The sequence below is a fragment of the Aureococcus anophagefferens genome (assembly GCF_000186865.1).
Source record: "Aureococcus anophagefferens unplaced genomic scaffold AURANscaffold_6, whole genome shotgun sequence".
In the NCBI taxonomy this organism is placed as follows: domain Eukaryota; class Pelagophyceae; order Pelagomonadales; family Pelagomonadaceae; genus Aureococcus; species Aureococcus anophagefferens.
The window spans coordinates 1,874,076-1,901,164 of record NW_008705566.1 but is presented as its reverse complement, the minus strand read 5'-3'; the positions used below and the strand labels follow the sequence as shown (position 1 = coordinate 1,901,164).

Genomic DNA, 27,089 nt, shown 5'->3' with positions numbered 1-27,089 from the left:
GTCGGCGCGGGCGCGGGCAAAATCTCCGCCGTCGGCGTCGCCGGCGGCGCGGGCGCCGCCGCCGCGGGCTCGGCCGGCGGCGGCGCGACCGCCGCGGGCGGCGCGGGCTCCGGCGCGGGCGGCGGCGCGGGCGCGACGGGCTCGGGCGCCGCGGCGGGCTCGGGCTCGGGCTCGGGCGCCGCGGCGGGCTCGGGCTCGGGCGCCGCGGCGGGCTCCGGCTCCGGCTCGGGCGCCGCGACGGGCTCGGGCTCCGGCGCCGCGACGGGCTCCGGCTCGGGCGCCGCGACGGGCTCCGGCTCCGGCTCGGGCGCCGCGACGGGCTCTGGCTCCGGCTCCGGCTCCGGCTCGGGCTCGGGCGCCGGCGGCGCCGCGGCCGGCGGCGGCGGCGCCGCGTCCTTGTCGGCGTCCGGCGCCTTGACCTCCTCGGGCGCGGGCTCGGCCGGCTCGTGATGTCGCGCCGCGGCCTCGCCGTAGGTCGTGGACTCGCCCTTGGCCTTGAAGAACTGGACCATGTCGGCGATGGGCTTGCAGGAGCGGTCCGCGTTCGCGTCCTCGTCGTCGACGCGGCCGATGGAGCCGTCGTGCGCCGCGCGGTAGTTGAAGCGCTTCTCCTGCATGAGCTGCTGGTAGCCGTTGCAGCCCGGCCGGCCCGCGAGCTCGCGGAGGCGGTCGTTGTGGTCCTGGGCGACCATGTCGTCCTCCGTCTGGAAGGGCGTCGGCTCGAGGCCCTCGCTCACCTGCTTGTGCCGCTCCTTGTTCTTGCTCAGCGTCACGAGGCACTCGTCGACGACGCGGACGTGGATGTCCTCGCCGCGGCCCGCGCAGGCCTGGATGGCCGCGCCGAGGAGCTTGTAGAGGGGCTCGACGATGTAGGTGATGAAGCCCACGGAGGACTTGGCGATGTTGTTCGTGCCCCGGTCGTGGAGCGCGGACACGGGCCGGCCCGCGGCGCGGTCGAGGTCGCCCTCGTGGTAGAACTCCTCGTAGACGCGCCCCGTCCAGCGCTCCGCCGTGCGCCAGGGCCGCGCCTGGTTGCTGATGTCGGAGCACTTGAGCACGAGGCTGAGCACGAGCGCGGTGCCCTCGGCGTCGGCCAACAAATTCTGCCCGCCCTCGAGGCGCTCGCGCACGGCCGACATGAGCTGGTTGTGGTTCGCCATGTCCGTCGTCAGGATCATGCGCTTCACGAGCGCCGTGAACTTGGCGCCGTCCGCCGCGTTGAGCTTGTCGAGGAGGCCGTGCTTTGTCACCAACAGGTCGAAGCACGCGCAGTGGTGGTTCTCCAGGGGCGACTTGCCGTCGTAGCGCAGGGACAACGCCGTCTTCTCCGAGTTCTGGAAGACGTTGGACAGGCCCGGGTGCTCCAAATCGTGGCAGATCGCCGCGCAGATCGCCGCGCACACGACGAGCGGGTCGAAGCGGCCGACGAGGCGCGTGGCCACGAGGAGCGTGTACATGCACTGGCTCACGTCGCAGATGTGGGAGAAGTTGTGGTAGAAGTTCTTCGGCGGCATCATGCGCCAGACGTCGCCCAGAAAGGCCGCGAGCGTCTCCGTCTTCAGCCTGTGTGGAAATCAACCAGTGAGCTGGGACGTCGGGGCCAAACTTCAGAATTCTCTAGCTCGGTCAAATCGAAGTCGATTCGGCTGATTTTTGGACGAATCGATCGCTCTCATCGAGTTCTCGAAGCACAGCAGAAAGCCTTGCGTCGAAACGGTCGCATACGCTCACATTGAAGTCGGGTTGAAGATTTGATTTCCACACGGTCTTCAGCCGGAGCGTCTGGAGGAACCGGAGGTTCATGAAGACGCGCGTCATCTCCGCGAGCTTCTCCGTGTCGCCGTGGAGCAGCGCGTCGTAGTTCATGGTGCAGAGCTCCGTGTGCGCCAGGTAGTCGTACCAGTCGAGCTCGCGGTTCAAGGGGTGCTCGGGAAAATCCTGGAATTCCCAGTTCTTCCCGAAGCGGTAGTGCGCGAACTTGTGGCCCGCCTCGAAGTCGTCGAGGCCCGACGCGTCGATGGCGGCCAGGGACAACGACTTGTGCGTGGGCGTCATGCGCTTGATGCCGCTCCGCGACGCGCGGTTGCCGACGGACGCGCGGCCGCTGCCCGAGCTGTCGCCGTCGTCGCTGTCGACGGACCCGGCCTTGGCCGCGCGGCCGCCCGCGAAGGACGACACGCGCTTCGACAGGCCCCGCTGGAGGCCCGCGCCGCCCTCGTCGTCGGACTCGGACTCGTCGGACGCGTCGTCGTCGCCGCCGCCGCCGTCGTCGCCGTCGGCGAGGTCGTCGCGCGACTTGCGGTACGCGCAGCCGAGGAACTTGTTGAAGAAGGCCGTCGACGACGACACGCGGCGGCTCCGCGTGCGGGGGGCGCCACCGCCGTCCTTCTTCTTCTTCTTCTTCTTCGACTTGGCCTCCTCGTGCGTCTCCTTGAACGTGTTCTGGTACTCGATGTTCACGTTGTGCTCGCTGAGCTGGGAGCCGAACCAGAAGCCCGCGGCCCCGGACCCGCGCTCGAGCATGGACGGCCGCTTGTTGCGCCGCGGCTTCGGGGCCGGGGAGGTCTCGGCGGGCTCCTCGGGCGCACCGGAGGCGCCGGCGTCCTCGGGGGCGCCGGCGGAGGAGGCGGCGGCCTTGGAGCCCCCCTCCTCCTCGAGCTCGAGCACCATGTAGCTCGCGATGGTGCCCGCGCCGGGCGCCCCTCCGGGGCCCCCGAGCGAGTTGGACTGGGCGCAGCGAGACGCCGCTCGGCCACAATTTCTTGTGGAGAGGAGAGCTATGGCAGGTTTTGCTAGGTCGGGGCAAAGATTGTGGAGGTAGATGTTTGAGGCGGTCGTCCCAGCTGGAGGTTTTCAATTTCGGGGGCTGCGTTCGCGTCGCGAGACGATATGCGCGCCTCGCCGGTGGCGCGGTCCCCCTCGGCGGACAGCGACGCGGGCACGTCGTCGACGGACGTCGCCGACTCGTCGCGCCCGCCGCGCGACGGCCTCGCCGGGCGGCGGCCGCCGAGCGATGCCTTCGGCGCGCCGCCGCCGCGGCACGGGCGGCGGCGCCGGGACGACGGCAGCGACGCGTCGTCCTACGACGACGACGACGCGAGCGAGGAGGAGAACTTCCACTTCGCGCGGAAGCTGCACTACGCGTCCCTGGCGCTGACGGCCGCGGAGCCCGCGGCGCCGCCGCCGGCGCCGCGCGTGTCGTGGAACGACGACATGGCCGAGCAGGTCGAGCGCGCGGTGCGCGGCGGCGACCCCGAGGACGCCGGCGACGACGGCGCCGAGACCGCCGCCGCGCTCGTCGCGGACCTCGTCGACGCCGCGCGGCGGTGCCGCGCCGCGGGCGTCGTGTTGGACGGCGCGGCCGAGGCGGAGCTCGAGGGCTTCCTCGAGGCGTCGGCCCTGGGCCGCGCGGCCCTCGAGGACGGCGCGCGGCGCCGCGAGCCCTCGCCGCCGCGCGTCGCCGACGACGACGACGGCTCGGAGGCGTCGCGGCCGTCCGTCGTTTGCGACGGCGGCGGCGAACCGTCGGACGCGGACGACTGGGACGACGACGACGGCCCGGGCTTCGCCCTCGTGCCCGTGACCGCCGAGGAGTTCGCGCGCCTCGGCCCCCTCGAGCCGCCGCCGCGACGGAGCGGCGGCGACGAGTGCGACCGGCGCCGGAGGCGCGACCGGCTCCGCGCGGCCTCTTCCCCGCTCCGCCGCGCGGCCGCGAGCCTCGCCGCGGACGACGCGCCGCCCGGGTGCGCGTCGGCCCTCGGCAGCTTCCCGCTGCGCGTCGTCTTCGACCAGCTGAAGACGGGCTTCGAGCTCGGCAAGGACCTCGCGGCCCAGCCGGGGTCGTCGCTCGCGGGCCGCTACGAGGTCGAGGCCCTCGTGGGCCGCGCGGCCTTCTCGAGCGCCTACGCCGCCGTCGACCACGCGCCGGGCGTTTCCGGGCGGCGCGTCTGTTTGAAAGTAGTGAAGAACAACAAGGACTTCTTCGACCAGTCGCTCGACGAGATCAAATTATTGCGGTACCTCGGCGCGGGCGGCGGCTGTTCGAGAGTCGTGACGTTGCTCGACGCGTTTTATTTTCGCGAGCATTTGGTCATCGTCACGGAGCTGCTCAAGGAGAATTTGTACGAGTACGGCAAGCTCTGTCGGGACCGCGACGAGCGCTACTTCACGCGGGGCCGCGTGCGCACCATCGCCGGCCAGTGCCTGGCGGCGCTGGCCTACTGCGCGTCGCTGGGCATCATCCACTGCGACATCAAGCCCGAGAACATCGTCTTGGAGGACTACGAGGCCGGGTCCGTCAAAATCATCGACTTCGGGAGCTCGTGCTTCGCGAGCGACCGCCTGGCGACCTACGTCCAGTCGCGGTCCTACCGCGCGCCGGAGGTCGTGCTCGGCCTCGACTACGACGCCGGCGTCGACGTCTGGTCCCTGGGCTGCGTGCTCGCGGAGGTCTGGGGCGGCTACGTCCTGCTGCAGAACGACTCCGTCGCGACGATGCTCGCGCGGCTCCAGGGCATCCTGGGCCCCATCCCGCGGGCCATGGTCGAGCGGGCGCCGAACCGCGCGGCCTTCTTCACGCGGAGCGGCCACGTCTACGAGCGCTTCGACTCGGGCCGCCGCGACGCCGCGCGCGACGACGACTCCGCGTCCTCGGCCGAGCGGCCCGAGGAGGCCCTCGTCGTCGTCTTCCCGCAGCACACGACCCTCGCGCGCCGCCTCCACCTCCCGCCCGACGACGCCTTCGTCGACTTCGTCCAGGAGCTCCTCGCCATCGACCCGGACGCGCGGCCCAGCGCGACCACGGCCAAGCTCCACCCCTTCCTCTTCGAGCGCGCGTGAAAGACTCGCGCGGTCCTTATGTCTGGATACACCGAAGACGAAGGACGAGGGAGGGTGCGCGTGTCGCGACGAGTGACCTCGCGGCTCGCCGGCGCCGCACGGCATTGCAAGCTGTATCCAGGCCTGTATCCACTTCAAGATCTTCATCGAAACAGGAATTTCGTCATACATCGACTGTGGCAAGGACTTGGGCGCCAATAGTCGCCCGTCTTGGCTTTGGCAGCCGCTATCCGCCCCCCCCCCGCCGACCGCCCCGACGCGCCGCGCGACGCCAGCGGGCGCCCGCGGCCCCGGCGGACGGCGGCCGGCGGTCCCCGCGCGACTCCGCACCCCGCCGCCTGACTGAGCGCGGATCGAAAACCGATTGGAAACGATGGACGAGCTCGATGCCGCGGTCTGCGGGACGCACGAGGGGGCGCGCTACTGGTGCAACAAGCGGGACAACCCCGGCGCCGTCATGTCGTCCATGCTCTGGGTGCTGACGCTCTACAGCGACATCGTCGTCGTCTACGTCGCCGTCGTCGGCGGCTGGGGCATCTACAACGTGCCGCTCTACTTCTTCCTGAGCTTCATGGCGTTGATCAGCCAGCTCAAGACCATGTTCACGAACCCCGGCGCCGTGCCGCGCCACGCGCAGCCCCTCATCCGCGCGAGCGAGAGCGGCATCCCGGAGACGATCTGCGGCCGCTGCGACGCGTACAAACCGCCGCGGTCCCACCACTGCCGCATCTGCAACCGGTGCATCGTGCGCATGGACCACCACTGCCCCTGGATGAACAACTGCATCGGCGCGAACAACCAGAAGCACTTCATGCTCTTCCTGCTCTACACGATCGTCGAGGCGGTCTACGCGTTGGCGCTCATCGCGACCAACTACTCGAACGGCACGACGTACCCGTCGGCGGCCTGCAGCGGCCTCGTCGCGGCGCTGCTGGCCGTGTCCATCGCGACGCTCATGTTCGTCGCGACGATGATGTACAACCAGATCTACGCGATCGTCACGGGCATCGGCACGATCGACCGCATGCGCAAGCGGGGCCCCAAGGGCAACTTCGCGCCCGTGCCCTGGGTCGACGTCTTCGGCGTCGACCCCTGGCCCATGTACCTCCTCCCGACGGACGTCAAGTACCGCGACTTCCACCGCGTCATGGGCTACAAGGTCGCGACGTGGGAGATCAGCCCGGGCCCCATCGCGCCGCCGAACGACATGGCGGACCCGCCGCCGGCCAAGCCCGCGCCGCCGCCGGCGGCGCCGGCGGCGCCGCCGAGCCCGGCCGCCGCGGACCCGACGCCGCCGGCGACGCCCGCGCCGCCGTCGCCGTCGAACGTGTCCGTCGCGCCCTCGACCGCGCCCGCCGACGGCGACGAGGACCCGCGCGCGGCCGCGGACCCCGAGGACCCCGCCGCCGTCGTCTGACCGAATTCGCGCCCCTCTTTCCACCCCGCGCGGCGTTCCTCGCGCGCGCGTGGGCTTCTTTAACCGAACTGCCCTTTGAACTTGCGTTTGGGTTGTCCTCCTTACTTCAGCGCGCCCGCGTCCTCGAGGAGCGGCCGGAGCTTGCCCTGGAAGGCGAGGTCGAGGATGCCCGGCTGGTCCTCGGAGACGCCGCCGTCGAAGCCGCCGACGTACTTGCCGCCGATGAAGACGGAGGGCACGGACGTGCGGCCGACCATGCGCCCGAGCTCCGCGCGCAGCGGGTTGCCCTCGGCCCAGGGGTCGTCGAGGCGCACGTTTTTGACGTCCGCGCCGGCGACGTCCAGGTACTTGAGCGCCTTCTGGCTGAAGGGCGACGGCTTCCAGGTGAAGACGACGCAGGGCGCCGAGGCGACGTAGTCGTCGAGCGTCGCCTGGGCCGCGGCGCGGTCGTACTCGCCCGCGAGCGCGTCGGCGACGGCCTGCTTAAAGTCCGCGCCCTGCGACGTCGACTCCTGGAAGATGCGGATCGCCGTCTGCACCGTCTCCACGAAGGTCTTCTCCGCCTGCAGCGGCGCGAGGCGCGCCTTGGCGACGGGCGCCGGGACGAACGCCGAGGCTGCGGCGAGGCACGCGAGCAAGACCTACGATTGCGTGTGTGTTTCAGACATGCGCATGGCTTGCGCTTTTTGCTGTTGACGCTGCGTTGACGACCTTGAGCACACGAGCACGAGCCATGCCACGACACACTGCAATGAGAGTGCTCAAATGCATGTTGCAGATGTAAAGGTGACGATGGGCCGGGCGCAGCCATGAGGCAGCTCCAATGATCCGGCTGCTCGCCGTCGCGGCGAGCGTCGCTGCAAGCAGCCCAATCGCGGCGACCCTGGGCCCGCCGACCATCTGGAACGGCACGCCGGACGATGTGGCCAAGTTCTGCCGCGGCGGACCGGTCCCAGCCGCAGGCGGGCGGTGGGTCATGAGCCCACTCGTCATGGAGGGGAGCACCGCGCGCTGCAACATAACGACGACGGTGGGCCCCGGCGCGTCCCTCGCCGCGCGCCTCGTCGGCCCGTCGTTGGCCCCCTGCGCCGTCGACGCCGCGAGCGACGGCTACGCCTTGCGCTGCGACGTCCGCGACGCCGGCGCGTACGCGTTAGAGGTGCTGCTCATGTTCGAGAACGAGACGCTGGCCTTCGCGCCCGGCGCGGCGCCGGGGCGGCAGCCGCGGCCGCTCTGCCGGCCGCTGACGGCGACGCGGGGGCTCCCGTCCGTCGACGCCGCCGCGCGCGCCGTCGACGCCTCGCGGCCGTGCTCGTCCTTCGCGTCTCGAAGGCACCGCGCCGACGTCGGGCGCTGGACCTTCCGGGACGGCGCGCTCGCCTGGGCCCCGTCGCGGTGCGCGCCCCGAGTCTACGACCGCGACGAGGCGACGCGATGCCTCGCGGGACGGACGGTGCTCTTCGTCGGCGATTCGCACACGCGCCTCGTCGCCGACGCGCTGGCGCCGCAGCCCCAGCCCGCCGGCCCCGACCGGCGTCGAGCGACGGGAGTGCTTTTTCGCGCAATTCTCGCCGGAAGAACTCCGACCCCGTCGCCCTTCGTAGGCCCCGACGCGACGACGAAGGCGGGCAACTGGACGATCCGGAGCCGCGGCGACGTCCGCTTCCTCGCCGCGAACAAGGTGCCCCGGGACGACGGGTCCCTCGTCGCCGCGATCCTCGCCGCGGCGCCCGACGTCGTCGTCGTGAACATGGGCCACTGGGACCTGCGCGACGTGAACGTCGAGGCCTACGTGGACGCGTGGAAGGCGTTCGTCGACGCGCTCGCCGCGGCGGCGCCCGAGACGACGCGATTGGTCTGGCGGACGAATCCGGCCTACTCCTTCCGCCGCCACGACGACCGCGAAGTCGAGTACCGCACGAACGCGAAGCTGGCGAAGGCCCACGCGCTCCAGCTCGCGCACCTGCGACGGTCGCGCTACGACGTCCACGACACCTTCGGCATCACGCTCCCCCGCTTCTTCGACGCGAACAGCGCGCACCACTACATCGGCTTCTCCAGCTTCGCCCACGGCGCCGCGAGCGTGGACGAGGCCGGGACGTGCCCCGGCGGCGCCTGCTGCGGCGGCGGCGTCGGCGGCGCGTGCCCCTGGGTCGTCCACCCGCGGACCGGGCCGTCGCGGAAGCTCGGCGCGCCGTACTACGTCGGCAACGCCGTCGGCCTCGCGGACCTGAACGCGCTCCTCAACTCGCTGTGTAACGTGTCATAAGGTTAGCGGGGCGCGGCGGACCGAGCTCGGGGTCGCGCGCCGGAGCGTCGTCGGACGCCTCCCGGGGGGGGGGACCACCCCTCTCTCATGCCGCGGCGTTGCGCTTCTTGTGCGCGCGCGCGCCGCCGCGCGCGCCGCGCGCGCGGCGCCGCAGCGTCGGCTCGGCCTTGGCGGTCGCGCCGTCGGCGTCGCCGACGCGGACGAGCTTGATCGTGAAGTGCAGCGTCGCGCCGCCCGGGACCTTGGGCGGCGCGCCCTCGGCGCCGTAGCCGAGGTCCGGCGGCACGACGACCTCGCGCTCGCCGCCGACGCGCATGCCGAGGACGCCGCGCTCGAAGCCGTCGACGACGACCTTCCGCCCCAACGGGAACACGAAGGGCGAGTTCGGGTTCGACCGGTGGTCGAAGCGCTTCTTCGTCGCGTGGAGCCGCGCCGTGTAGAGCACGCCGACGGAGACGCAGCCGGACGCCTCGGGCGCGCCGTCGGGCCCGAGCGCCTGTGTGCAAATCAACCAGTGAGCTGGGACGTCGGGGCCAAACTTCAGAATTCTCGAGCTCGGTCGAATCGAAGTCGATTCGGCTGATTTTTGGACGAATCGATTGCTCTCAGCGAGTTCTCGAAGCACGGCGGAAGTGCTCGTGTCAAACCATTCGAATACGCGCACATTGAAGTCGGGTTGAAGATTTGATTTGCACACAGCCGAGCGCCGTGTCGCGGACCCAGAGGCCGCCGCCGACGTTCCGCGGCGCCATGGAGAGCTCGCGCTGCTTCGCCGCGTCGGCCTTGGACGTCTTGCCGCCGAGGAGGTGGGACGTGGGGGACGTCATGAAGAGGCTCCGCTGGTCCGGCGACTTCTTCTGCTTCTTGGCCCTGGGCTCCTTGGGCTCCCGGGGCGTCTTCGGCTTCTTCGCTTCGGGCTTCGCGTCCGGGACGTTCGCCTCCTTGAGCGCCTTCGCGTCGTCGGCGGCGTTCCGATCCGCGGGCGGCGCGGGCGACTGGGACGCGCCGCCGCGCTTCCGCCGCCGCTGGGCCGCGCGCGAGCCGCCCTGCTGCTCCTTCTTCGCCTCCTCCTTGGCTTTACGCGTCGCGGCCAACTCCCGGAGGAAGACGGCCTCGGGGCCCTCGTCGCTCGCCGGCGCGGCGTCGAGCGCCGCGTCGCCGGTCCGGCCGTCGACGAGGACCTCGCGCCCGCGCACGCAGGTGCGCATGCCCCGCGCCGCGCGCTTGCCCCACGTCTCCTCCATCTCGGCGTAGAGCTCGTTGTCGGCCATCGCGTCTTTCGCAGCGCGTGTCACGAGACGCGTTCGGCGACCAGCGGTGTGCTCTTTTGCCGTCGGCAGCGACCGCGTCGGCGCTGCGACGGCCGAAGGCAGCCGACTATCGATCGCCCCGTTATGTCAACCAACCAGACGTTGACGTTCACCCTGCTTTGTTGCCGCTCCCCATCGAGTCTGGTCCGCGGCCTGAGGCTGCCCGTCGTCCAGCTCGGTGACGGAGTCGTCGAGGACAGAGTCGTCGCGGCGACAGCGCTGACCCCAGTAGACTTTTTTTTTTTAAAAGACCAAAGCTCGGACCAAGAAGAAAAGGCAGCAGCCCAAGCCCAAGAAAGAAAAGGCAGCAGCCCGACAAAAACCACTACTAATGCTCGCCGCGGCCGTCGAGATCCTCTGGGCCGCGAACCTGGCCGTGCGCTACGAGCTCGGCCGGCTCTTCGCGCGCATCATGCGCCTCTTCCGGGTCGGCCAGGCGGCCCCGGAGCCCGAACCGCTGGAGCCCCTGCTGCCCCTGGAGCCGCGGGCCGGCTGGCGCGTCATCTACTTCGACGCCGCGAACCGCGGCGAGTGCCTGCGGCTCATCCTCGCGAGCCAGGACGTCCCCTTCGACGACGTGCGCCTCGAGTTCCCCGCGGGCCTGCTGCCCTACAAGAGCGCGGCCCTCGGCGACGCGTCGCCGCTCGCCTTCGACCAGGCGCCCGTCGTCCAGCACGCGCGCGGCGGCGCCTGCGTGAGCGTCGCCCAGACCGTCGCCGCGGCCCAGTACTGCGGGTTGGCCACCGGGTTGGCGCCATCGGATCCCGCGGCGCTGTCGCTGGCGACGTCGGCGTGCTGCTCGATCCAGGAGATGTACGACGAGTTGTACTACGGGTCGTGGCTGGCGCGCTATTTCTGCGACGCGGTCTGCCCCGGCCGCAACTGCCTCGGGTTGTGCGTCTGCTACGCGACGGCGCGGTACCGCATGACGGCGAAGCACACGCGGTGGTGCGAGACCTTCGAGCGCTGGCTCCGGAAGCAGCCGGCGGTCGGCGGCGTGGCCTTCCTCGCCGGCGGCGCGCTCTCGTTCGCGGACCTCTGCTTCTTCGACTGCGTCGAGGGCTTCGAGGCCTGCGGCTACCTCCACCCGGCGGACCGCGCGGCCTACCCCCTCGTCGGCGCGCTCGTGCGCCACTGCGCGGCGCTGCCGTCCGTCGCCCGCTACCTCGCGGAGCGCGAGCCGCGCTTCGAGACCGCGCCGCCGCGGGGCTTCGTCCACCCGCGCGGGACGCGCGGCGCGACGCCGTGGAGCCGCACGGCGGCGCGGCGGAAAGGGAAAGCGGCGTAACGCAACCCAAAGGTGTAACGCAACCCGCTGTGCGCCCGCACGGCACGGAAAGGGAAGGCGGCTTAAGGCAACCCGCAGTGCGCGCGCACGGCGCGCGCGGTCCGCGCGACGAGGGCCGGCCGGAGGAAGAGCTCGCCGTGCTCGAGGCCGCGGTGGAAGTGGACGTCGACGTCGCCGCGCGACGCCGCCGGCTGGAGGTACTGGCGGATGAGCGGCGCGTTCGTGATGAGGTCCTTCGCCGCGAGGATCACCGTCGACCGCGCCGCCGGCAGATCGTCGACGAAGAGCGTGTTGTGCGTCCAGGAGAAGTGGCGCTGGATCGTGTTCGCCGTGAAGAGCTCCGTGGCGATGAAGAACTGGAGCAGCAGCTGGATGGCGCTCGACGGCGCGCGGTGGAGGAAGTTGAACGCGGTCGTGGGCGCGACGAGGAGGAAGCAGAGGGGGTCGATCAGGATGACGGAACGGACGGGCGACCGCTTCGCCTTCAAACACCAGGCGACGGCCGTCGTGCCGAGCGAGTGCGCGAGGAACACCGCGGGGCCGTGGCCGCGGCTCGCGAGCGCGCGGCGCACGGAGGCCACCGTCGCCTGCTGGCTCGGCGGGTCGCGGCCGTCGAGGCACTGGGAGCAGTGGGGCCACTCGACGAGGACCACGGGCGCCTCGCGCGGCAGCGACGCGAGGAGCAGGGCGTAGTGGACGAAGCCGATGCCGATGCCGTGGACGAAGACGAGGGGCGTCCCCGGCCCCGCCGACGCGCGGTAGAAGACGCGGCGGTCCGCGGCGTCCTGGCGGAAGCCGAGCAGGCGGACGACGAGGCGCCCGAGCGCCCAGAGGTGCCACGTGCACCAGTAGTACATCAAGGGGCGGTAGACGTCGTTGACCGCGTCGTACTTGAGGCGGATGCAGTTTGCTGTTGGCCCTCGGCGCGGGAAGACGTGGCCGACGCGCCGCTCGAACCACGTCACCAGGTCGCGGAGCTCCGCTTTTGCGTCCTCCTCGAGCTCGTGGGGCTCGGCGTCGAAGAACGCCCACGCCGTCCAGCGCTCGAAGGCGTCGCGCGTGACGCAGGTCGCGCCGTGGAACCAGCCCGCGAGGAAGGCCTGCTTCGAGGCGCCGAGGTTGCACATGTCGTCGACGGCGCGCTCGGCGAGGCGCCGGCGGTCGCCGGCGGTCGCGCACTCGTGGCGCCGCGGCGCCGGCGCGCGCCGCACGCGCCAGCGCAGCATCATGTAGTAGTTGACGAACGCGAGCTCGCCGAGGCACCAGAGGTAGAGCGCGTAGTGCCGCGCCGCGAACGCGGCCGCCGCCGGCAGCGCGTGGAGCGCGACGGCCATGAGCCACAGCGGCGTCGTGCGGATCCACAGGATCAGCGCGCGGCAGGCGAGCATCTGCACCGCGTTGCTCAGCGTGGTTGCGGATTGGTTGCGCAGGGCTGGGACGAGCATCGTCGTGCTGTGGCGCGTGTGCTTGGCGGCACAGGGGTTGTCGCGCTGGCAACGCCGATGGCGATGTGGTTGTACTTACGCCGAACGCACCGATCCACGAGGCGGGCAAATCACGAGAGAGGCTGCTGCTTCAACAAATTCTTCAAGCGAGTCTCAACTCCGACAAAAAGAGCATCCAGCCGCGACCGGCGTACACGCCGGCTACGCCGCTCCGAAGACGACGACGTGTCCGCTACTCACGCAGCCTCCGAGTCCATCGCGACACCGCTGGGAGAGCTCTCGAGTGGCGCATCTCGCAAAACATCCGCAAAACCCCCCAGTGGCAAAACCTTCGGCCGGAGAGCGATGGAAGCCAGCTCCAGCAAAATGGAGAGCAAAAAGCGCAGCCAGCCCGACTCCACGGACCCGCCCAAAAAGAAGAAGAAGGCGCGCTGGCGCAACCAGAAGAAGGCGACGCTGGTAGTGACGCAGCTCGCCTACGACGCCGGCGCCGAGGAGCTCGCGGCGCACCTCGCCGTCGACGGCCGGCGGCCCACCATCCGCCTCGTCGCCGACGGCGCCTCGTCGGAGGACGCCGGCCGGAAGCACGCGGGCCTCGCCTACGCCGTCTTCGAGGCCGAGAGCGACGCCGACGCGTGCCGCCGCGCGGCCGACGGTTCCGTGCTCCTCGGCCACCGGCTCCGCGTCGCGCTGCTCGCGGACGGCCACGACGACGCCGGCCGCCTGAAGGCCAAGCAGCCCGAGGCGTCCAAGGCCGAGGCGCCAAACACGGAGGCCCGCGACGCCATCGAGGCCCTCGCGAAGAAGCACGGCCTCGCGGACGCGCTCGACGGCGAGGTCAAGGCCGCGCTGGGCCGCGCGCCCTTCTCCGTCGCCAAGAAGGTCTGCCGCGACGTGCAGAAGAAGCGCGAGCTCCCGGGCGCGGAGGCCATGGCGAACCCGAGCGCCTACGCGCTCGGCGTGCTGAAGCGCGCGGCGCGCGAGGACGACGGCGGCGCGCCCAGACTCCTCGAGCCCGACCACGTCGACCATTTGGTGGCCGCGGCCATCGAGGCCCACGCGTCGGTGCTCGCCAGGGCCGACGTCGACGGCCGCTGCCGCGCCTACATGACCGAGTTCTCCGAGGACGACGTGCGCCGGGCGCTCGACGACGTCGCGAAAAAGGTCGCGGCGGACCGGTCCCGGAAGCAGGCCGCGCCGGCGATCAAGTCCGTGTCCGCCTTCCTCATGGGCATCCTGCGCGACGTCAAGCGCGGCGTCGCGCCGCCGGTCCACAAGCAGAAGCGCGCGGGGCGCCTCGTGAAGCTCGGCAAGGGCCGCGGCAAGGGCCGCGGCAAAGGGCGAGGGCGGGGCCGCGGAGGCGGGCGCGGGCGCGGGCGCAGCTAAACCTCCGAACCTTACTTGTCCACCGTCGCCTTGACGACAGCCAGGTAGGCGATGTTCTGGGACCGGCCGCCGCTCCACGGCGTCGTCGCCTGGTTGGGGGACACCTCGACGGCGAAGGGCTTCTGGAAGGCGCCGGAGTAGTGGTAGTAGGAGCCTACTACGAACACGTGTTCGAGGTCGTTGGTGCGCAGCCAGATGTCCACGGCCTTGCTGGGGAAGCACCGGTTCGACAGCGCGAACATGGCCTGGCCGCCGGGCTTCAGCACGCGCGCGACCTCCTTGCAGATGGCCAGGGGCTGCGTGAGGTAGTCGATGGAGACGACGTTCGTCACGATGTCGAACGAGTCGTCCTCGAAGGGCAGGACCGGCTCCGCGTTGAGGTCCTTGACGACGTACTCGTCCACCTGCTCGTTCCGCGCGAGCTCCTCCTCGTTCATGCCGAGCGCGACGCGCTTGCCCGCGTAGTCGGCGATGTCCGCGGGGAAGTGGCTCACGTGGCTCGCGCAGATATCCAGGATCGCCGGCTTGTCCCAGGCCTTGAAGGCCGTGGCGTAGTGGGCCGTGAGCGCTTCGACGGCCTTGTCGTCGACGTGGAAGCAGAACCGCGGCGCGTCGTAGAAGATCTGGTCCGGCAGGTCGTCGGCGCGCTGGAAGTCCCGCGGCGCGTAGGGCCAGTCCGCGGGCCACTGCGGCGACGCGAGCACGTCGCTCACGCCGACGGCGTTGGCCGGGAAGCCCGACATGCGCCGGAAGCCGAAGCCGTCGGGCAGGAACTTGCCAAAGGGGCTGAAGGCCGACGCCGTGGCGGTGCAGAGAGTTGCGAGGACGCTGCGCATCGGTGTGCTTGGCGGCGCGACGAGCGGTCGCGACTGTGCTGGCGGCGTCGATCCGGCTCGGCTCGGAGCACTCATCACGATCGTGATGTTGACGATCCTCGCGCTGTGCGCCGCCGGCGCCGGCGCCCTCGTGGCGCCGCCCGGCGCGCGCACGGTGGCGCGCGGAGTCCTCACCGACAGACGACCGCTGCGGACGCGAGTCGTCGCCTCCGCCGTCGCGCCCGCCGTCGCGAGCGACAAAAAACGGGTTTTGCTCCTCATGAGCGACACGGGCGGCGGCCACCGCGCGTCGGCCAAGGCCCTCGTCAACGCGCTGGACGAGCTCTACCCGGGCCGCGTCGAGGCGGACATCGTCGACATCTGGACGGACCACTCGTGCTGGCCGTACTCGAACTTTGTGCCGTGGTACCAGATCGCGGCGAAGCGGACGTGGATCTGGCGCATCATCTGGTACTACGGCCGCTTCTACCCGAGCCGCAAGCTCCAGGAGCTGACGAGCCGCTGGCAGTGCTTCGAGAAGTTCCGCGACTGCATCTCGCATCACGCGCCGGACATGGTCGTGTCCGTGCACCCGCTCTGCCAGGACATCCCGCTCCGGGCGCTCGAGGAGCTGGACGGCGGGTCGCGCACGACGCCCTTCGTCACGGTCGTCACCGACCTGGGCTCCGCGCACAACACGTGGTTCCACAAGCGCGCGGACTACACGTTCGTGCCGAGCGACGCGCTCTACGAGATGGGGAGCCGCTGCGGCCTGGACGAGTCGAAGCTGCGGCTCCGCGGGTTGCCGCTGCGCGAGGGCTTCTGGACGGCCGAGAGCCGGTCCAAGGAGGAGGTGCGCGCGGCGCTGGGGCTGGAGGGCGGCCGGCCGACGGCGCTCGTCGTCGGCGGCGGCGACGGCGTCGGCGGCATCGCCAAGGTCGCGATCGCCTGCGGCGACGACCTCGGCGACGCCGGCGAGGAGGCGGGCCTCGTCGTCGTCTGCGGCAAGAACGAGGCCGTGAAGGCGGACCTCGAGGCGCGCGACTGGCCCCCGAACGTCAAGCCGACGATCCTCGGCTTCGTGCAGAACATGGACGAGTGGATGGCGGCGGCGGACTGCATCGTCACCAAGGCGGGGCCGGGCACCATCGCCGAGGCGGCGACGCGGGGCCTGCCCTGCCTCCTGAGCTCGCACCTCCCGGGCCAGGAGTACGGCAACGTCAAGTTCGTCGAGGGCAACGGCTTCGGCGCCTTCGTCAAGAAGCCCAAGAAGATCGCCGAGACGCTCACGCGCTGGCTCACGCGGGCCGGCGAGCGCGAGGCCATGCAGAAGGAGGCGCTCCGCGCCGCGCGGCCGAACGCGACGCTCGACATCGCGCGCGACATCGGCGGCCTCCTCTTCGACGGCAAGGCGCCCGAGCCCTAGGCCGGGGGACCCCCAACCTGCCCCCGCGCCGGCTCGCGCCGGGGGCGTCGCCGTAACGTCGCGACGAGTGCAGGATTGAGGTCGTGGTTGACGACAAGTTGACCCTCAAGAAACGCTCTTCCGAGGCGATTGTTCGAGCATCGACGCCGGGCGTCGTCGTCGAGCAGCACTGCGCGGTACGCGTCATAACAACCGCGATGCCGCTCGCCGCCATGACATCCTACCTCTTCGGCAGCACGGCGACCTTCGCGCCCCAGGCCGGCGAGAAGATGCCGGTCCTGACGATGAACCACGGGCCCGGCGGCGGCGCGGGCGTGTCAAACATGCTGGAGAGCTTCCTGAAGACGCTGCCGCGCGCGCCGACGGGCGTCGTCGTCGTCGAGGCGCACGCCTTCGGCGCGGCCGGCCGCGGCGTCGCCTTCGCGGGGAGCGACGCGGCGCTCTGCGACGCCGTCGTGGCGGCCGTCCCGGACGCGGTCCGGGGCTCCGTGCGCGGCCACGGCCTCAGCGACTGCCTGCGCGCGTTCCGGGGCGTGCCCGTCGTCGCCGTGTCGCTGCGCGGGACCGAGGACCCGGCGGCGCACCTCGCGATGGGCGAGGCGCTCGCGCCGCTCCGGGCCCAGGGCGTCGTGGTCGTGGGGTCGGGCGTGCCGTCGATCCACAACTTCTCCGTGCTCTTCGGCCCGCCGCGGCGGCCGAACATCGACGCGGCCTTCGCCTTCGACGATTGGCTCGTCGAGTCGCTCGGCGCCGCCGACAAGGTCGCGCGGCTCCGGCGCTGGGACGCCGCGCCGGGCGCGCGCGTGTGCCACAGGGCCGGCGAGTCCGAGCACTTCTTCCCGACGCTCGTCGTCGCCGGCGCCGCGGGCGGCGACGCGGGCGTGGCCTGTTTCCCGGAGTCGCACGCCGCCATCATCGGCATGCCCGCGGACCGCATCCTCTACCCGTCGCGCCACTTCGTGTTCGGGGGGTAGTGTTAGAGGCCCTACTACTCAAGTAGCCGCACCATGCTACGAAGGGTGGTTTATGTACAGGCAGTCATCATGGCGGCTATCTACATGAAGAAGGGGTGGTCGTCGCCGGCCCCGAACTGCTCCAGGTCCGCGCCGAGCTCGTCGAAGTCGCCCGTCTGGCCGAGGGCCGTGAGCGCGTCGAAGGCGCCGAAGAGGCCGCCGCCGTCGCCCGGCGTGTTCCGCTCGAGGCGGAACACGACGCCGAAGCCCGGGTCGGGCGCGCCGTTGACGGCCCAGGCCGTCGCGAGCAGCGGGTGGAGCAGGACCGCGTCGCCCGCGTCGAGCTCGAGCTCGACGCCGCCCCGGAGCCGCGGCCGCGACGTCGCCGCGTGGACGGTCTCGTGGGAGCCCGGGAAGACGACGAGGCCGCCCCGCGTGTCGCCCTCGAAGTCCGAGAGAGCGACGAAGACGCGGAGCGCGCAGGAGGCGTCGACGGCCCAGGCCGTCGTCCCCAGGGCCGCGTCGCGGCCCGCGCGCGCGACGTCGCGCTCCACGTCGCGCGACGGCGGCGAGACGCGGACGGACGTCCGGGGCCGCGCCGTCTTGACCTCGTCGCGGCCGACGAGGCGCGACGCGAGCGTCCACGCGTCGCTCTCGAACAGCACGTCGAGCACCGCGGGGTCCTTCTCGACGTGCCGCAGGGTTCCGCGCGCGAAGACCGCGGCGTTGACGGCGCGGCGCGCCTCGCCGGCGATCCACCGCGACGCGCAGCCGCGGACGACGACGAAGCCCCGGCGCGAAAACGCCTCGAGGTCCCGCGGCGTGAGGTCCACGTCCTCGCGCCACGACGCCCGGCGCTCGACGTCGCTCGACTCGCTCGACGACCGGCCGAGGCTGAAGGACCGGCTCCGGCTCCGGCTCTGCTCGGAGCCGCTCACGCTCGCGAAGCTCAGCGACAGGCTCCGGCTCCGGTCTCGCGGCACGATCGACGCGTCCTCCCACCCCGTGTTCGACGCCGGCGACACGGGCGGCGTGATGCGCGACACGAGCGCGAGGCGGAAGTGGGTCGTCGGATCGTCGTCGATGAGCGTCGTCTTCGCGGCGAGACCCTCGCGGCCCCAACGCAACAGTTTCGTCGGATCGGCGACGTTCCGCAACACCTCCGCGTCCGTCGACGCGAGGGGGTTGCGCCGCCACTGAGACCAGGCGCCGCCCCCGCCGTTGAAGTCCACGCCCCCGGTCTTGCGGGCGCGGAGCGAGCCGCCGAGCGTCTTGAAACACCAAGAATTCGTGTGTTTGGAGAAGACGACCTCGAAGGGGCCCGACGAACGCACGGTTTCGCCCGTGGACTCCAGGTAGTACATGCTCGTGCGGTGTGCTCCTTTAGGATGTAGGGATGCGTGTGGGGGCGCGTATCACGTCGTCAACACGCGCTTCCGATCACCAGAAGGTCTGGGCTTCGGGTAGGATTTCGTGCAACGTGCTCCGGCGGCCCGGCAGTCTGGAGCGCACCGTGCCGGTTGCGAAAAAATACGCTCAAACAACACCCTTACTTCGCCTGCTTCGCGTGTCGCATGAGCACGGGCAGCTCGTCCTTGAAGGGGTACTGGGCCAGGTGCTTGTCGCGGAGCGCGGCGCAGAACCGCCAGCCCACGTCCATCGCGAGGAGCGCGTCGAGGTCCTCGGGCTCGAGGCGCTGGGACGGGTCCGCCGCGTCGAGGTTGGACACGATGCGCGCGGGCGTCGTCGACTTCGGGATCGCCGCGATACCTACGCCGCGTTCCGATCGCGTCGAAGCCCCGCGTTCGGCGCCGAGCCGCGCCGCGCTCCGTCTGGAAGCGGATGAGCACCTGCGCGGGCGTCATGCCGCGCCTCTCGGCGATGGCCGCGACGACGGGGCTCTCCAAGAGCGGCACGCCCGCGCCGCTGCCGTGGCCGAGGACGCAGTAGCTCGTCAGCAAGATGCCCTGTTCGGCGCAGTAGGCGCACAGCGCCGGCGACGCGTTGTAGGGATGCAGTTCGATCTGGTTCACGGCCGGCCGCACGGTGCACGCGTCGAGCAGCGCCTGGAGTTGCGCCTCGTTAAAGTTCGACACGCCGATGTGCGTCGCGAGGCCGCCGTCGACGCAGGCCTCGAGCGCGCGCCACGTCTCCGCGTGGGGCACCTGAATGGCGTCCAAATCTCCGGAATTCATTTTCAAGACGCGGCGACGCGCGTCGTCGTACTTCAGGCCCCCGTCCGCGCGCTTCGGGAACGGGCAGATGGCGCCGTCGCCCGCGTTGCCGTGGCACGCGCAGTTGACGACGCGGCCGAAGGCGACGGGCCAATGAATTAAGTACAGGTCCAGGTAGTCCAGCTGGAGGTCGCGGAGCGTGTTCTCGAGCGCGTTCCTGACGTCGCGCGCGTATTTCTTCTCCGTGTTCCAGAGCTTGGACGTGACGAACAGGTCCTCGCGCGCGCAGACGCCGGCGTCGAGGCAGCCCCTGATCGCGGCGCCGACTTCCCTCTCGTTGTCGTAGCATTTGGCGCAGTCGATGTGCCGGTAGCCGGCCTCGATGGCGGCGCGGACCGCGCGCTCGACGTCGCCCGGCTTCGCCTTCCACGTGCCGAGGCCGACCAGGGGCATGAGGCGGCCCGTGTGCAGCACGGCGTGCGGCTGCGCGCGGCCGCCGGCGCTGGCGAGGACGACCGTCGCGTGGAGTGCGGCCTTCGCGTCCTGCCGCCGTCGGAGCCGCCGCCAGAGGAGCCACAGGGCGAGGCCCGCGCCGACGCCGGCGGCGACGTGCCGGGGCTGCATCACACGCAGTTCACAGTCGAAGGGATTTTACAGAGCGGCGTTTCAGGCCAATACGACGTCTCTTTCGCTCACGCTAAAAGCCAGAGGGCTGCCTCGCACATCGAGAAGCAGTCGACGGCACCTTTACGGCTCTTGGCCGTTGTTGTCCGTTCTTGAAACGCGGACGATCTCGATTGTCGATGCACATGTCGCAGCAAAGGGCACATGCAGGAAACCATGAGGCGAACCCCTACGAGGAGATCCACGAGGTCGACGAGGAGACGGGTGAAATTTTCGTGAGCATCAAGCGTCGCCCGTCGCCGTCGCCGTCGTCGCACGCGGCGATGGCCTACGAGCTCGACGGCGAGGACGCCGTCGACTTCGCCGGCATGATGAACGCCCTCGGCGTCGAGGTCGACGAGGCCGCGGCCGACGCGGAGGCCTGGCCCGCCGAGGCCGCGGACGACGAGGTCAAGGCGGACGACCCGGAGCTCGAGGAGGCGCTCGCGGCCGTGGCGCGCGCCGACGGCGCCGACCCCCCGGCGCCGCCGCCGGACCCCGAGCTCGAGGAGGCGCTCGCCGCCGTGCAGAGCCTCGAGCGCGCGGCGCTCGCGCGCTCGTCGTCCGCGGAGCACAAGCGGGCCGACGCGGAGTTCGCCGCGGCGCTCTCGGCGTCCGAGGTCTACGAGGAGGAGGCGCGGTCGTCGCGGCGCCGCGCCGCGGAGAGCGCCGACGAGGCCTACGCGCGCGCGATCTTCGCGAGCCTCGCGGCCGCGGAGCGCGACGACGTCGAGCAGGACGCGGTCGTCGCCAAGGCCCTCGCGTGCGAGGACGAGGACGACGCGGAGCGGGGCGCGCGGACGCGCGCCGAGGTCGACCTCTCCGGCGACGCGGACCTCGCCTTCGCGTTGGACCTCCAGGAGGCGGCGGCCGAGGACGACGGCGACTTCGCGCTGCGCCTCGCGGCCGAGGAGCGCGACGCGACCGTCGCGCGGCGGCTGGCCGCGGACGCGAGCGACGACGCGGCGCTCGCGCGGCGCCTCGCCGAGGAGGAGCTCGGCGGCGGCGACGCGTCGCTCGCGCGGCGCCTCGCCGAGGAGGAGAACGCGGGCGCGCGGGCCGCGGCGCGCGCCGTCGAGGAGGCCGCCGCGGCCGCGCGGCGCGACGCCGCGGCCGCCGCGTCGGCGGCGCTCTACGCGGCGCGGCGCGCGGACGAGCGCGCGGCCCTCGACGACGCGGCGATCCGCGCGGCGCTGCGGCCCCACCGGGGCCGGCCCGCGGCCGACGCGGCCGACGAGGCCTTCGCGCGGTCCCTCGCGGCCGCCGAGGAACCGGAGCCGGCGCCGGCCGTCGACCCGTCCCTCAACCGGAGGGAGCGGCGCGCCATGGACAAGCGGCCCTGGGCCGTGCCCGAGGCCGAGCTCGACGCCCAGGAGAGTGCGTCGCAGCAGATCAAGGCCCAGCGCGGGAGGCCGCGCGGCCGCGGCGTCGACGCCGAGGAGACGCTCGCCAAAGCCGCCGAGGCCGCGCGGCTCGCGTCCGACGCGACGCGCGCGGCCATGGCCGAGGCCTTCGACCGCGCCCATAGCCTCGGCGCGCGCGGCGACCCGGCCTACCGCCAGGCCAAGGCCCTCCGGGACCGCATGTACCGCCAGCGCGACGTCGCCGCGGCGCTCTTCTTCGCCGCGAACAACGGCGCCTTGCTGGGGCCCGACGCGGCCGTGCACCGCTGCTCCGAGATCGGCTTCGAGGGCGTCGTCGACGTCGCCGTGGCGGCCTGCGGGACCCATTTCGGGGTGGGCCACGACGTGCTTATCGATTTGCACTGGCTGTCGGCGCGCGACGCGACGTTCGTCGTCGACGCGGCGCTCGACGAGCTCGAGACGACGGTCAACAGGCGCAAGGCGTCGCTCAAGTTCATCGCCGGCCGCGGCAGGCACTCCGTCGGCGCGCCGAAGCTCGGCGCCGCGGTCCGCGCGTGCCTCGAGAAGCGGCCGCGGCTCAAGGCCGCGGAGGTCCGGCCGGGCGTCTTCGACGTCCGCGTCCGGGCGGCGAGCCCCTAGTGTCGGGGAATTGTTATGTGGTGTTGATCTCGCGGGCCGGGGGGGACTTGGCGGCGGGGGGGGGGGGGCGTGACTAAAACTCGTAGGAGATCTTGCGGGCCTTGAGGATGCTCCAGCGGAAGCGCTTGGTCCAGCCCGCGACGACGGCCGCGAGGCTGAGGGCGACGAGCCAGCGGAAGCCGGCCTTCTTGCGGTCGTCGTGCTCCGGCTCCGCGGCCCAGGAGAGGAAGACGGCGACGTCCTTGGCCATCTGCGACACCGTCGCCGGCGTGCCGTCGGGGAACTCGACCTGCTCGTCCATGAGGGGCGCGGGCATGCCGATGGCGCCGCCGGCGAAGTAGGGGTTGTAGTAGAGGCCCGGCAGCATGACCTTGCCCTCGGGCGCGTCGCAGTAGCCGCTGAGGAGGCTGAAGATGTAGTCCGCGCCGCCGTGGCGCGCCTTGACGATGAGGCTCAGGTCCGGCGGCAGGGCGCCGTTGTTCGCCGCGCGCGCCGCCTCCTCGTTGGCGTAGGGGCCCGGCATGGGGTCGCTCAGCTTGCCCGGGCGCTCGAACATCTCGCCCTCGTCGTTCGGCCCGTCGACGATCTCGATCTCCTCGGCCATGGCCTTGACCTCGGCCTCGGACCACGCGCCGTACTCCACGAGGTTCCGGAACGCGAGGCGCTCCACGCTGTGGCACGTCGCGCACACTTCCTTGTAGACCTGGAAGCCGCGGCGCACCGAGCAGGCGTCGAAGGCCGCGAGGGCGCCGTGGTGGCTCCAGTGGAGCTCCTGGGACCCGATGTGGTCCTCGTTACAGAGGGACACGGACCCGGCGAAGACGGCCGTCGCCGCGGCGCCGGCGGGCCGGGCAGACCGCGCCAATGCGCTCATCCAGGCGGCCATGCGATCCCCTTCCGTATTCTATCGTGCAATCTGCCGGCGAGGGGAAACGAAAAGATTGGACAGGTTGAACGGGTTGTGTGTTCATTGCATCAGCAGAGGGGGCCGACCACCAGGCATACACCAGCCACGGCATACACCAGCATAGCAGCCGCATAGCAGCCGCATAGCAGACGCATAGCGGGCGCATAGCGGGCGCATAGCAGGCGCATAGCAGGCGCATAGCAGGCGCATAGCAGACGCATAGCAGGCGCATAGCAGGCGCATACCACCAGCATAGCAGCCGCATAAGACCAGCATAGCAGCCGCATACCACCAGCATAGCAGCCGCATAAGACCAGCATAGCAGCCCGGCCGCATACCACCGGCATAGCAGCCGCATACCACCGGCATAGCAGCCGCATACCACCGGCATAGCAGCCGCATACCACCGGCATAGCAGACGCATACCACCCGCATACCACCCGCATACCACCCGCATACCACCCGCATACCACCCGCATACCACCCGCATACCACCCGCATACCACCCGCATACCACCCGCATAACACCCGCATAAAGCCCGCATAGCGGGCGCATACTACCAGGCATACCGGCGGTCAACCCCCTCGGTGCATCAGGCGCGTGTTGAGAGGGTGTGGCACCCACTAGTAAGCCAGCCACTCGTGTCGGCTCAGAGTTGTGGGTTTTTTCAGGCCTCTCCTACGCTACTCTCCTACATCGATCACGCTGGTTTGGTTTTTGAATTCAAATTCTCGCGTCCGCGCGCGCGCGCCGGAACTGCGGGCGCCCCTTGATTTCGCATCGCTGCTCCGGCAGCACGTCAGGCCCGAGCCCGGCCCGAGAGGACGAGTCCCGCGTCGCCGCGACTGGACGCCGACGCGAGCACTAAAGTGAAGCTAATGTTGCACGAGTTGCCGAGGCCGAGCCGAGTCATATGGACGCCTTCCTGGCCAAGGCCAAGAGCCCAAAGAAAACAACCAATAATGCGCACGCGAAGTGGACGTGCGGCACCTGCACGTACACGCACGACGGTGGCGAGGCTGGCTTCCTCTGTTGCGCCATGTGCGGCGCGCAGCGAGTCGCGCCCGCGCCGCCGTCGTCGCCGCGCGCCGACGACACCGTCGTCGACCTGACGGAGGCGCCCGACGCGCCGCCACCGCCGCCCTCGCCACCAAAGCGCGCGTCGCCGCCGCCGGCGAAGAAGGCGCGCACGGCGCCGCCGGCGCCACCGCCGGCGCCGGCCGCCGAACTCCCCGACGACGTCGCCAAGGACGTCGACGCCTTCGACCCGGCGCGCGGCCTGGCGACGCTCACGACGGAGCGGAACCGCCCGGCCTACGGTGTCGTCGCGCGGTGCCTCGACGCCGTGTCGGCGACGCGGTCGCGGCTCGCCAAGGACCGGGCGCTCACGAACGCGCTGCGCTGGGCCGCGGCCGCGGGCGGCGCCGACGACCTGGCCGCGTGCTGCTACCTCCTCGCGCCCACGAAGGACGCGCAGACCGGCGGCCACCGGCTGCGCCCCGACTACGCGGCGGGCCCGCCGCTCGGCCTCTCGCGCCACGCCGTCGTCGAGGCCGCGGCGGCGGGCTGCCGCGCGTCGCCCGCCGCCCTGGCCGCCGCGCGCAAGGCCCACGGGAGCCTCGGCGACGCCGTCGTCGCGCTCCGGGACGCGCCGTCGGCCGCGGCCAAGTTCTTCAAGAAGGCCGCGCCGTCGCCCGCGAGGCCGCCGCCGCCGGCCGCCGCCGCGGTCGACGTCCTCGAGGCCCTCAAGGCCCTCGGCGAGCCGAGCGGGCCCGGGTCCGAACGAGCGAAGACCGACGGCATGGCGAGGCTCGTCCGCGCGTCGCGCGGCACCGAGGCCAAGTGGCTCCTGCGGACCTTCGTGCCCCACATGGAATCGGGCATCTCGCTCGAGGCCGCGGTCGTGCCCGCGCTCGCCAAGGCCTGCCTGATCCGCGCCTGCGGCGCGAAGAAGTGCCCGCCCAAGGCGCGGGACCGCGTCGCCCGGGCCGCGCGGGGCGCCTTCTCGCGCAGGGGCGACGTCCAGGGCAGGACGAGAGAGCGAAATTCCCAACTTCAAAGGCTCCTTTCTCGGTCGTTTTCCACTCGTTTCGGCTGATTTTTGGACGAGCGATCATCTCTCGGAACGGTCTCGAAGCGTGGACGCTTTTTCCGGAACGCGCGCGCGCGGAACACTCACGTTGAAGCGACGTTGAATCACCCTTGTCCTGCCCAGGCGACGTCCGGGTCCTCGCGGCGGCGCTCCTCGGCGTCGCCGAAACGGAAACCGCCGCGTTCTGCGACGCGCTCGACGCCGCGCTCGAGGTGGCGTGCCGCCTCGAGCCGGGCGTCCCGCCCGCGCCCATGCTCGCCAACGCCGTCACGTCGGAGAAGGACGCGATCGCCAAGCTCCGCAAGTACGCGGCGCCCGCCGGCGCCGCGGCCCTCGAGCACAAGTACGACGGCCAGCGGGCCCAGCTGCACGGCAGCGACGGCGCCCTGCGCATCTTCTCGCGGAAGAACGACGACATGACCGACAAGTACCCCGACGTCGCCCGGGCCGCGCGCGCCGCGTGCGCACAAACCTTCGTCGTCGACGCCGAGATCGTGCCCGTGAGCGCCGCGGCGAACCCCCTGGCCTTCCAGGCCCTCGGCGCGCGGAAGCGCGTCGGCGTCACGGAGGCCAACGTCGAGCAGGCCGTGCGGCTCGTGCTCTTCGACCTCCTGTGGCTCGGCGACGCCGACGTCACGGCGCTGCCGCTGTCGGAGCGCCGCGCGAAGCTCCGGGCGGCCTTCGGCGAACCGTCGGCCGCCGTCGCCTACGCGGCGTCGACGGACGTCGACCTGGCGGCCGACGACGCGCCGCTGGAGGAGGCCGTCACGGCCGCGCTCCTCGAGTCCGTCGACGCGGGCTGCGAGGGGCTCATGCTGAAGCGATTGGACGCGCCCTACGAGTACTCGCTCGGCAGCAAGCGGTCCGACGCCTGGGTGAAACTGAAGAAGGACTACGTCGATGCCTTGGGCGATTCCTTGGACCTCGTCGTGATTGGTGGGTGGCAGGGCCAGGGCCGCAAGTCCAAGTGGGTGAGCCCCATCCTGGTCGCGACGCGCGACCCGGAGACCGAAGCGCTCGGCTCCGTCTGCCGCGTCATGAGCGGCTTCACGGACGTGTTTTACAAGGACTTCACGGTGCGCGCGCTCGGCGCGGAGATCGGCGCCGACGCGCCGGCCGGCGACGAGCCGGTGCTGCTGCGCGACGCGCCCGCGCCGGGCGTCGACACGGGCGAGCGGTGCCTCTTCTGGTTCGAGCCGCGCCTCGTCTGGGAGATCCGGGGCGCGGACCTGTCCATCTCGCCGACGCACCGCGCCGCGGTCGGCCTCGTCCACGAGTCGCGGGGCATCTCGCTGCGCTTCCCGCGCTTCATCCGCGAGCGGCCGGACAAGACCGTCGAGATGGCCTGCACGCCCGGCGAGCTCGCGGCCAAGTACCGCGACCAAAACCAGGGCCAGGGGGGCGGCGCCGGTCCGCGCGCGGCCGAACGCGACGACGGCGGCGCCGACGGGTAGCGCGGGGGGCGAGCCGCGCGTCTAATTCACATTCCGGAGTTACTACGGCCGCGCCGGTCCCACAGTCCAAGTCAAATTCCGAATTTACTGACGAAGTCGAGGCGCAGGGGCCGCGACGCGCGCCGCAGCAGCGCCATGACGTCCTCGGGCGCGGCGTCGACGACGGAGGCCCCGTCGACGCCGACGAGCTTCGCGCCCTTCCGCGGCCGCGCGAGCGCGGCGTCGTAGTCCTCGGCGAGGTCCTGGACGACGAGCGCCGCGGCCTTGATCTCGAAGCTGATGCCGATGCGCGGCCGCGTGTACTCGATGGTCACGACCTCCGCGAGGGGCTCCGACGGCGCCTCGGACGCGGACGACGGCGCGCCGCCGTCCGAGCCGCCGCCGCCGCCGCCCTCGTCGTCGTCGTCGTCGAGCCAGGACTCGTCGAGGGGCTCCGGCTTGAAGTCGCCGACGCTGGCGACGGAGTCGCTCTCGTCCGCGGCCTCCGCGGCCGCGGCCTCGCCGCCGTCGTCGGGCCGGAGCGCGTCGGCGACGCGGTCGCGCAGGTCCTCGCGGAAGCGGCGCCGCCGCTCCGCGGCGGCCTCGCGCGCCGCCGGCGAGTCCTCGACCGGCGGCGGCGGCGGCGGGTCGGCGCGCGGCGGCGGCGG

General features: G+C 71.6%; 13 protein-coding genes across 13 annotated transcripts; 6 read left to right on the top strand and 7 right to left on the bottom strand.

Moving 5' to 3' along the window:
* Nucleotides 1-851: 851 nt before the first annotated feature.
* PDE9 (hypothetical protein) lies at nt 852-1,514 on the bottom strand (the record flags this gene model as incomplete). The annotated part of the gene is made up of 1 exon (XM_009037361.1): nt 852-1,514. A coding segment is annotated over one exon (663 nt), but the record flags the coding sequence as incomplete, so codon positions are not given.
* Nucleotides 1,515-1,558: 44 nt separating this feature from the next.
* AURANDRAFT_63203 (hypothetical protein) lies at nt 1,559-2,055 on the bottom strand (the record flags this gene model as incomplete). Its single annotated transcript, XM_009037360.1, has 2 exons — nt 1,559-1,563; nt 1,716-2,055. 2 exons carry the CDS (start codon nt 2,053-2,055, stop codon nt 1,559-1,561), a joined length of 345 nt encoding a protein of 114 aa, XP_009035608.1.
* A 1,710-nt stretch (nt 2,056-3,765) lies between these two features.
* On the top strand, nt 3,766-4,839 carry AURANDRAFT_24517 (hypothetical protein; the record flags this gene model as incomplete). Its single annotated transcript, XM_009037529.1, has 1 exon — nt 3,766-4,839. A coding segment is annotated over one exon (1,074 nt), but the record flags the coding sequence as incomplete, so codon positions are not given.
* Nucleotides 4,840-5,018: 179 nt separating this feature from the next.
* Nucleotides 5,019-6,334, top strand: AURANDRAFT_53252 (hypothetical protein; the record flags this gene model as incomplete). The annotated part of the gene is made up of 1 exon (XM_009037530.1): nt 5,019-6,334. One exon carries the CDS (start codon nt 5,213-5,215, stop codon nt 6,254-6,256), a length of 1,044 nt encoding a protein of 347 aa, XP_009035778.1.
* A 745-nt stretch (nt 6,335-7,079) lies between these two features.
* Nucleotides 7,080-8,525, top strand: AURANDRAFT_63201 (hypothetical protein; the record flags this gene model as incomplete). Its single annotated transcript, XM_009037531.1, has 2 exons — nt 7,080-7,791; nt 7,861-8,525. 2 exons carry the CDS (start codon nt 7,080-7,082, stop codon nt 8,523-8,525), a joined length of 1,377 nt encoding a protein of 458 aa, XP_009035779.1.
* Nucleotides 8,526-8,718: 193 nt separating this feature from the next.
* Nucleotides 8,719-8,937, bottom strand: AURANDRAFT_8924 (hypothetical protein; the record flags this gene model as incomplete). The annotated part of the gene is made up of 1 exon (XM_009037166.1): nt 8,719-8,937. A coding segment is annotated over one exon (219 nt), but the record flags the coding sequence as incomplete, so codon positions are not given.
* Nucleotides 8,938-10,444: 1,507 nt separating this feature from the next.
* Nucleotides 10,445-12,568, bottom strand: AURANDRAFT_63200 (hypothetical protein; the record flags this gene model as incomplete). Its single annotated transcript, XM_009037359.1, has 2 exons — nt 10,445-10,663; nt 11,213-12,568. 2 exons carry the CDS (start codon nt 12,566-12,568, stop codon nt 10,445-10,447), a joined length of 1,575 nt encoding a protein of 524 aa, XP_009035607.1.
* A 1,478-nt stretch (nt 12,569-14,046) lies between these two features.
* Nucleotides 14,047-14,667, bottom strand: AURANDRAFT_5684 (hypothetical protein; the record flags this gene model as incomplete). The annotated part of the gene is made up of 1 exon (XM_009037130.1): nt 14,047-14,667. A coding segment is annotated over one exon (621 nt), but the record flags the coding sequence as incomplete, so codon positions are not given.
* Nucleotides 14,668-15,049: 382 nt separating this feature from the next.
* On the top strand, nt 15,050-16,195 carry AURANDRAFT_24670 (hypothetical protein; the record flags this gene model as incomplete). Its single annotated transcript, XM_009037532.1, has 1 exon — nt 15,050-16,195. The coding sequence occupies one exon, from the start codon at nt 15,050-15,052 to the stop codon at nt 16,193-16,195; it is 1,146 nt and encodes a 381-aa protein (XP_009035780.1).
* A 2,776-nt stretch (nt 16,196-18,971) lies between these two features.
* On the bottom strand, nt 18,972-19,796 carry AURANDRAFT_4202 (hypothetical protein; the record flags this gene model as incomplete). The annotated part of the gene is made up of 2 exons (XM_009037122.1): nt 18,972-19,313; nt 19,353-19,796. Coding segments are annotated over 2 exons (786 nt in total), but the record flags the coding sequence as incomplete, so codon positions are not given.
* Nucleotides 19,797-20,269: 473 nt separating this feature from the next.
* On the top strand, nt 20,270-21,988 carry AURANDRAFT_63197 (hypothetical protein; the record flags this gene model as incomplete). Its single annotated transcript, XM_009037533.1, has 1 exon — nt 20,270-21,988. One exon carries the CDS (start codon nt 20,270-20,272, stop codon nt 21,986-21,988), a length of 1,719 nt encoding a protein of 572 aa, XP_009035781.1.
* A 73-nt stretch (nt 21,989-22,061) lies between these two features.
* On the bottom strand, nt 22,062-22,862 carry AURANDRAFT_23904 (hypothetical protein; the record flags this gene model as incomplete). Its single annotated transcript, XM_009037358.1, has 1 exon — nt 22,062-22,862. The coding sequence occupies one exon, from the start codon at nt 22,860-22,862 to the stop codon at nt 22,062-22,064; it is 801 nt and encodes a 266-aa protein (XP_009035606.1).
* Nucleotides 22,863-24,993: 2,131 nt separating this feature from the next.
* On the top strand, nt 24,994-26,483 carry AURANDRAFT_53245 (hypothetical protein; the record flags this gene model as incomplete). The annotated part of the gene is made up of 1 exon (XM_009037534.1): nt 24,994-26,483. One exon carries the CDS (start codon nt 25,240-25,242, stop codon nt 26,440-26,442), a length of 1,203 nt encoding a protein of 400 aa, XP_009035782.1.
* Nucleotides 26,484-27,089: the final 606 nt, after the last annotated feature.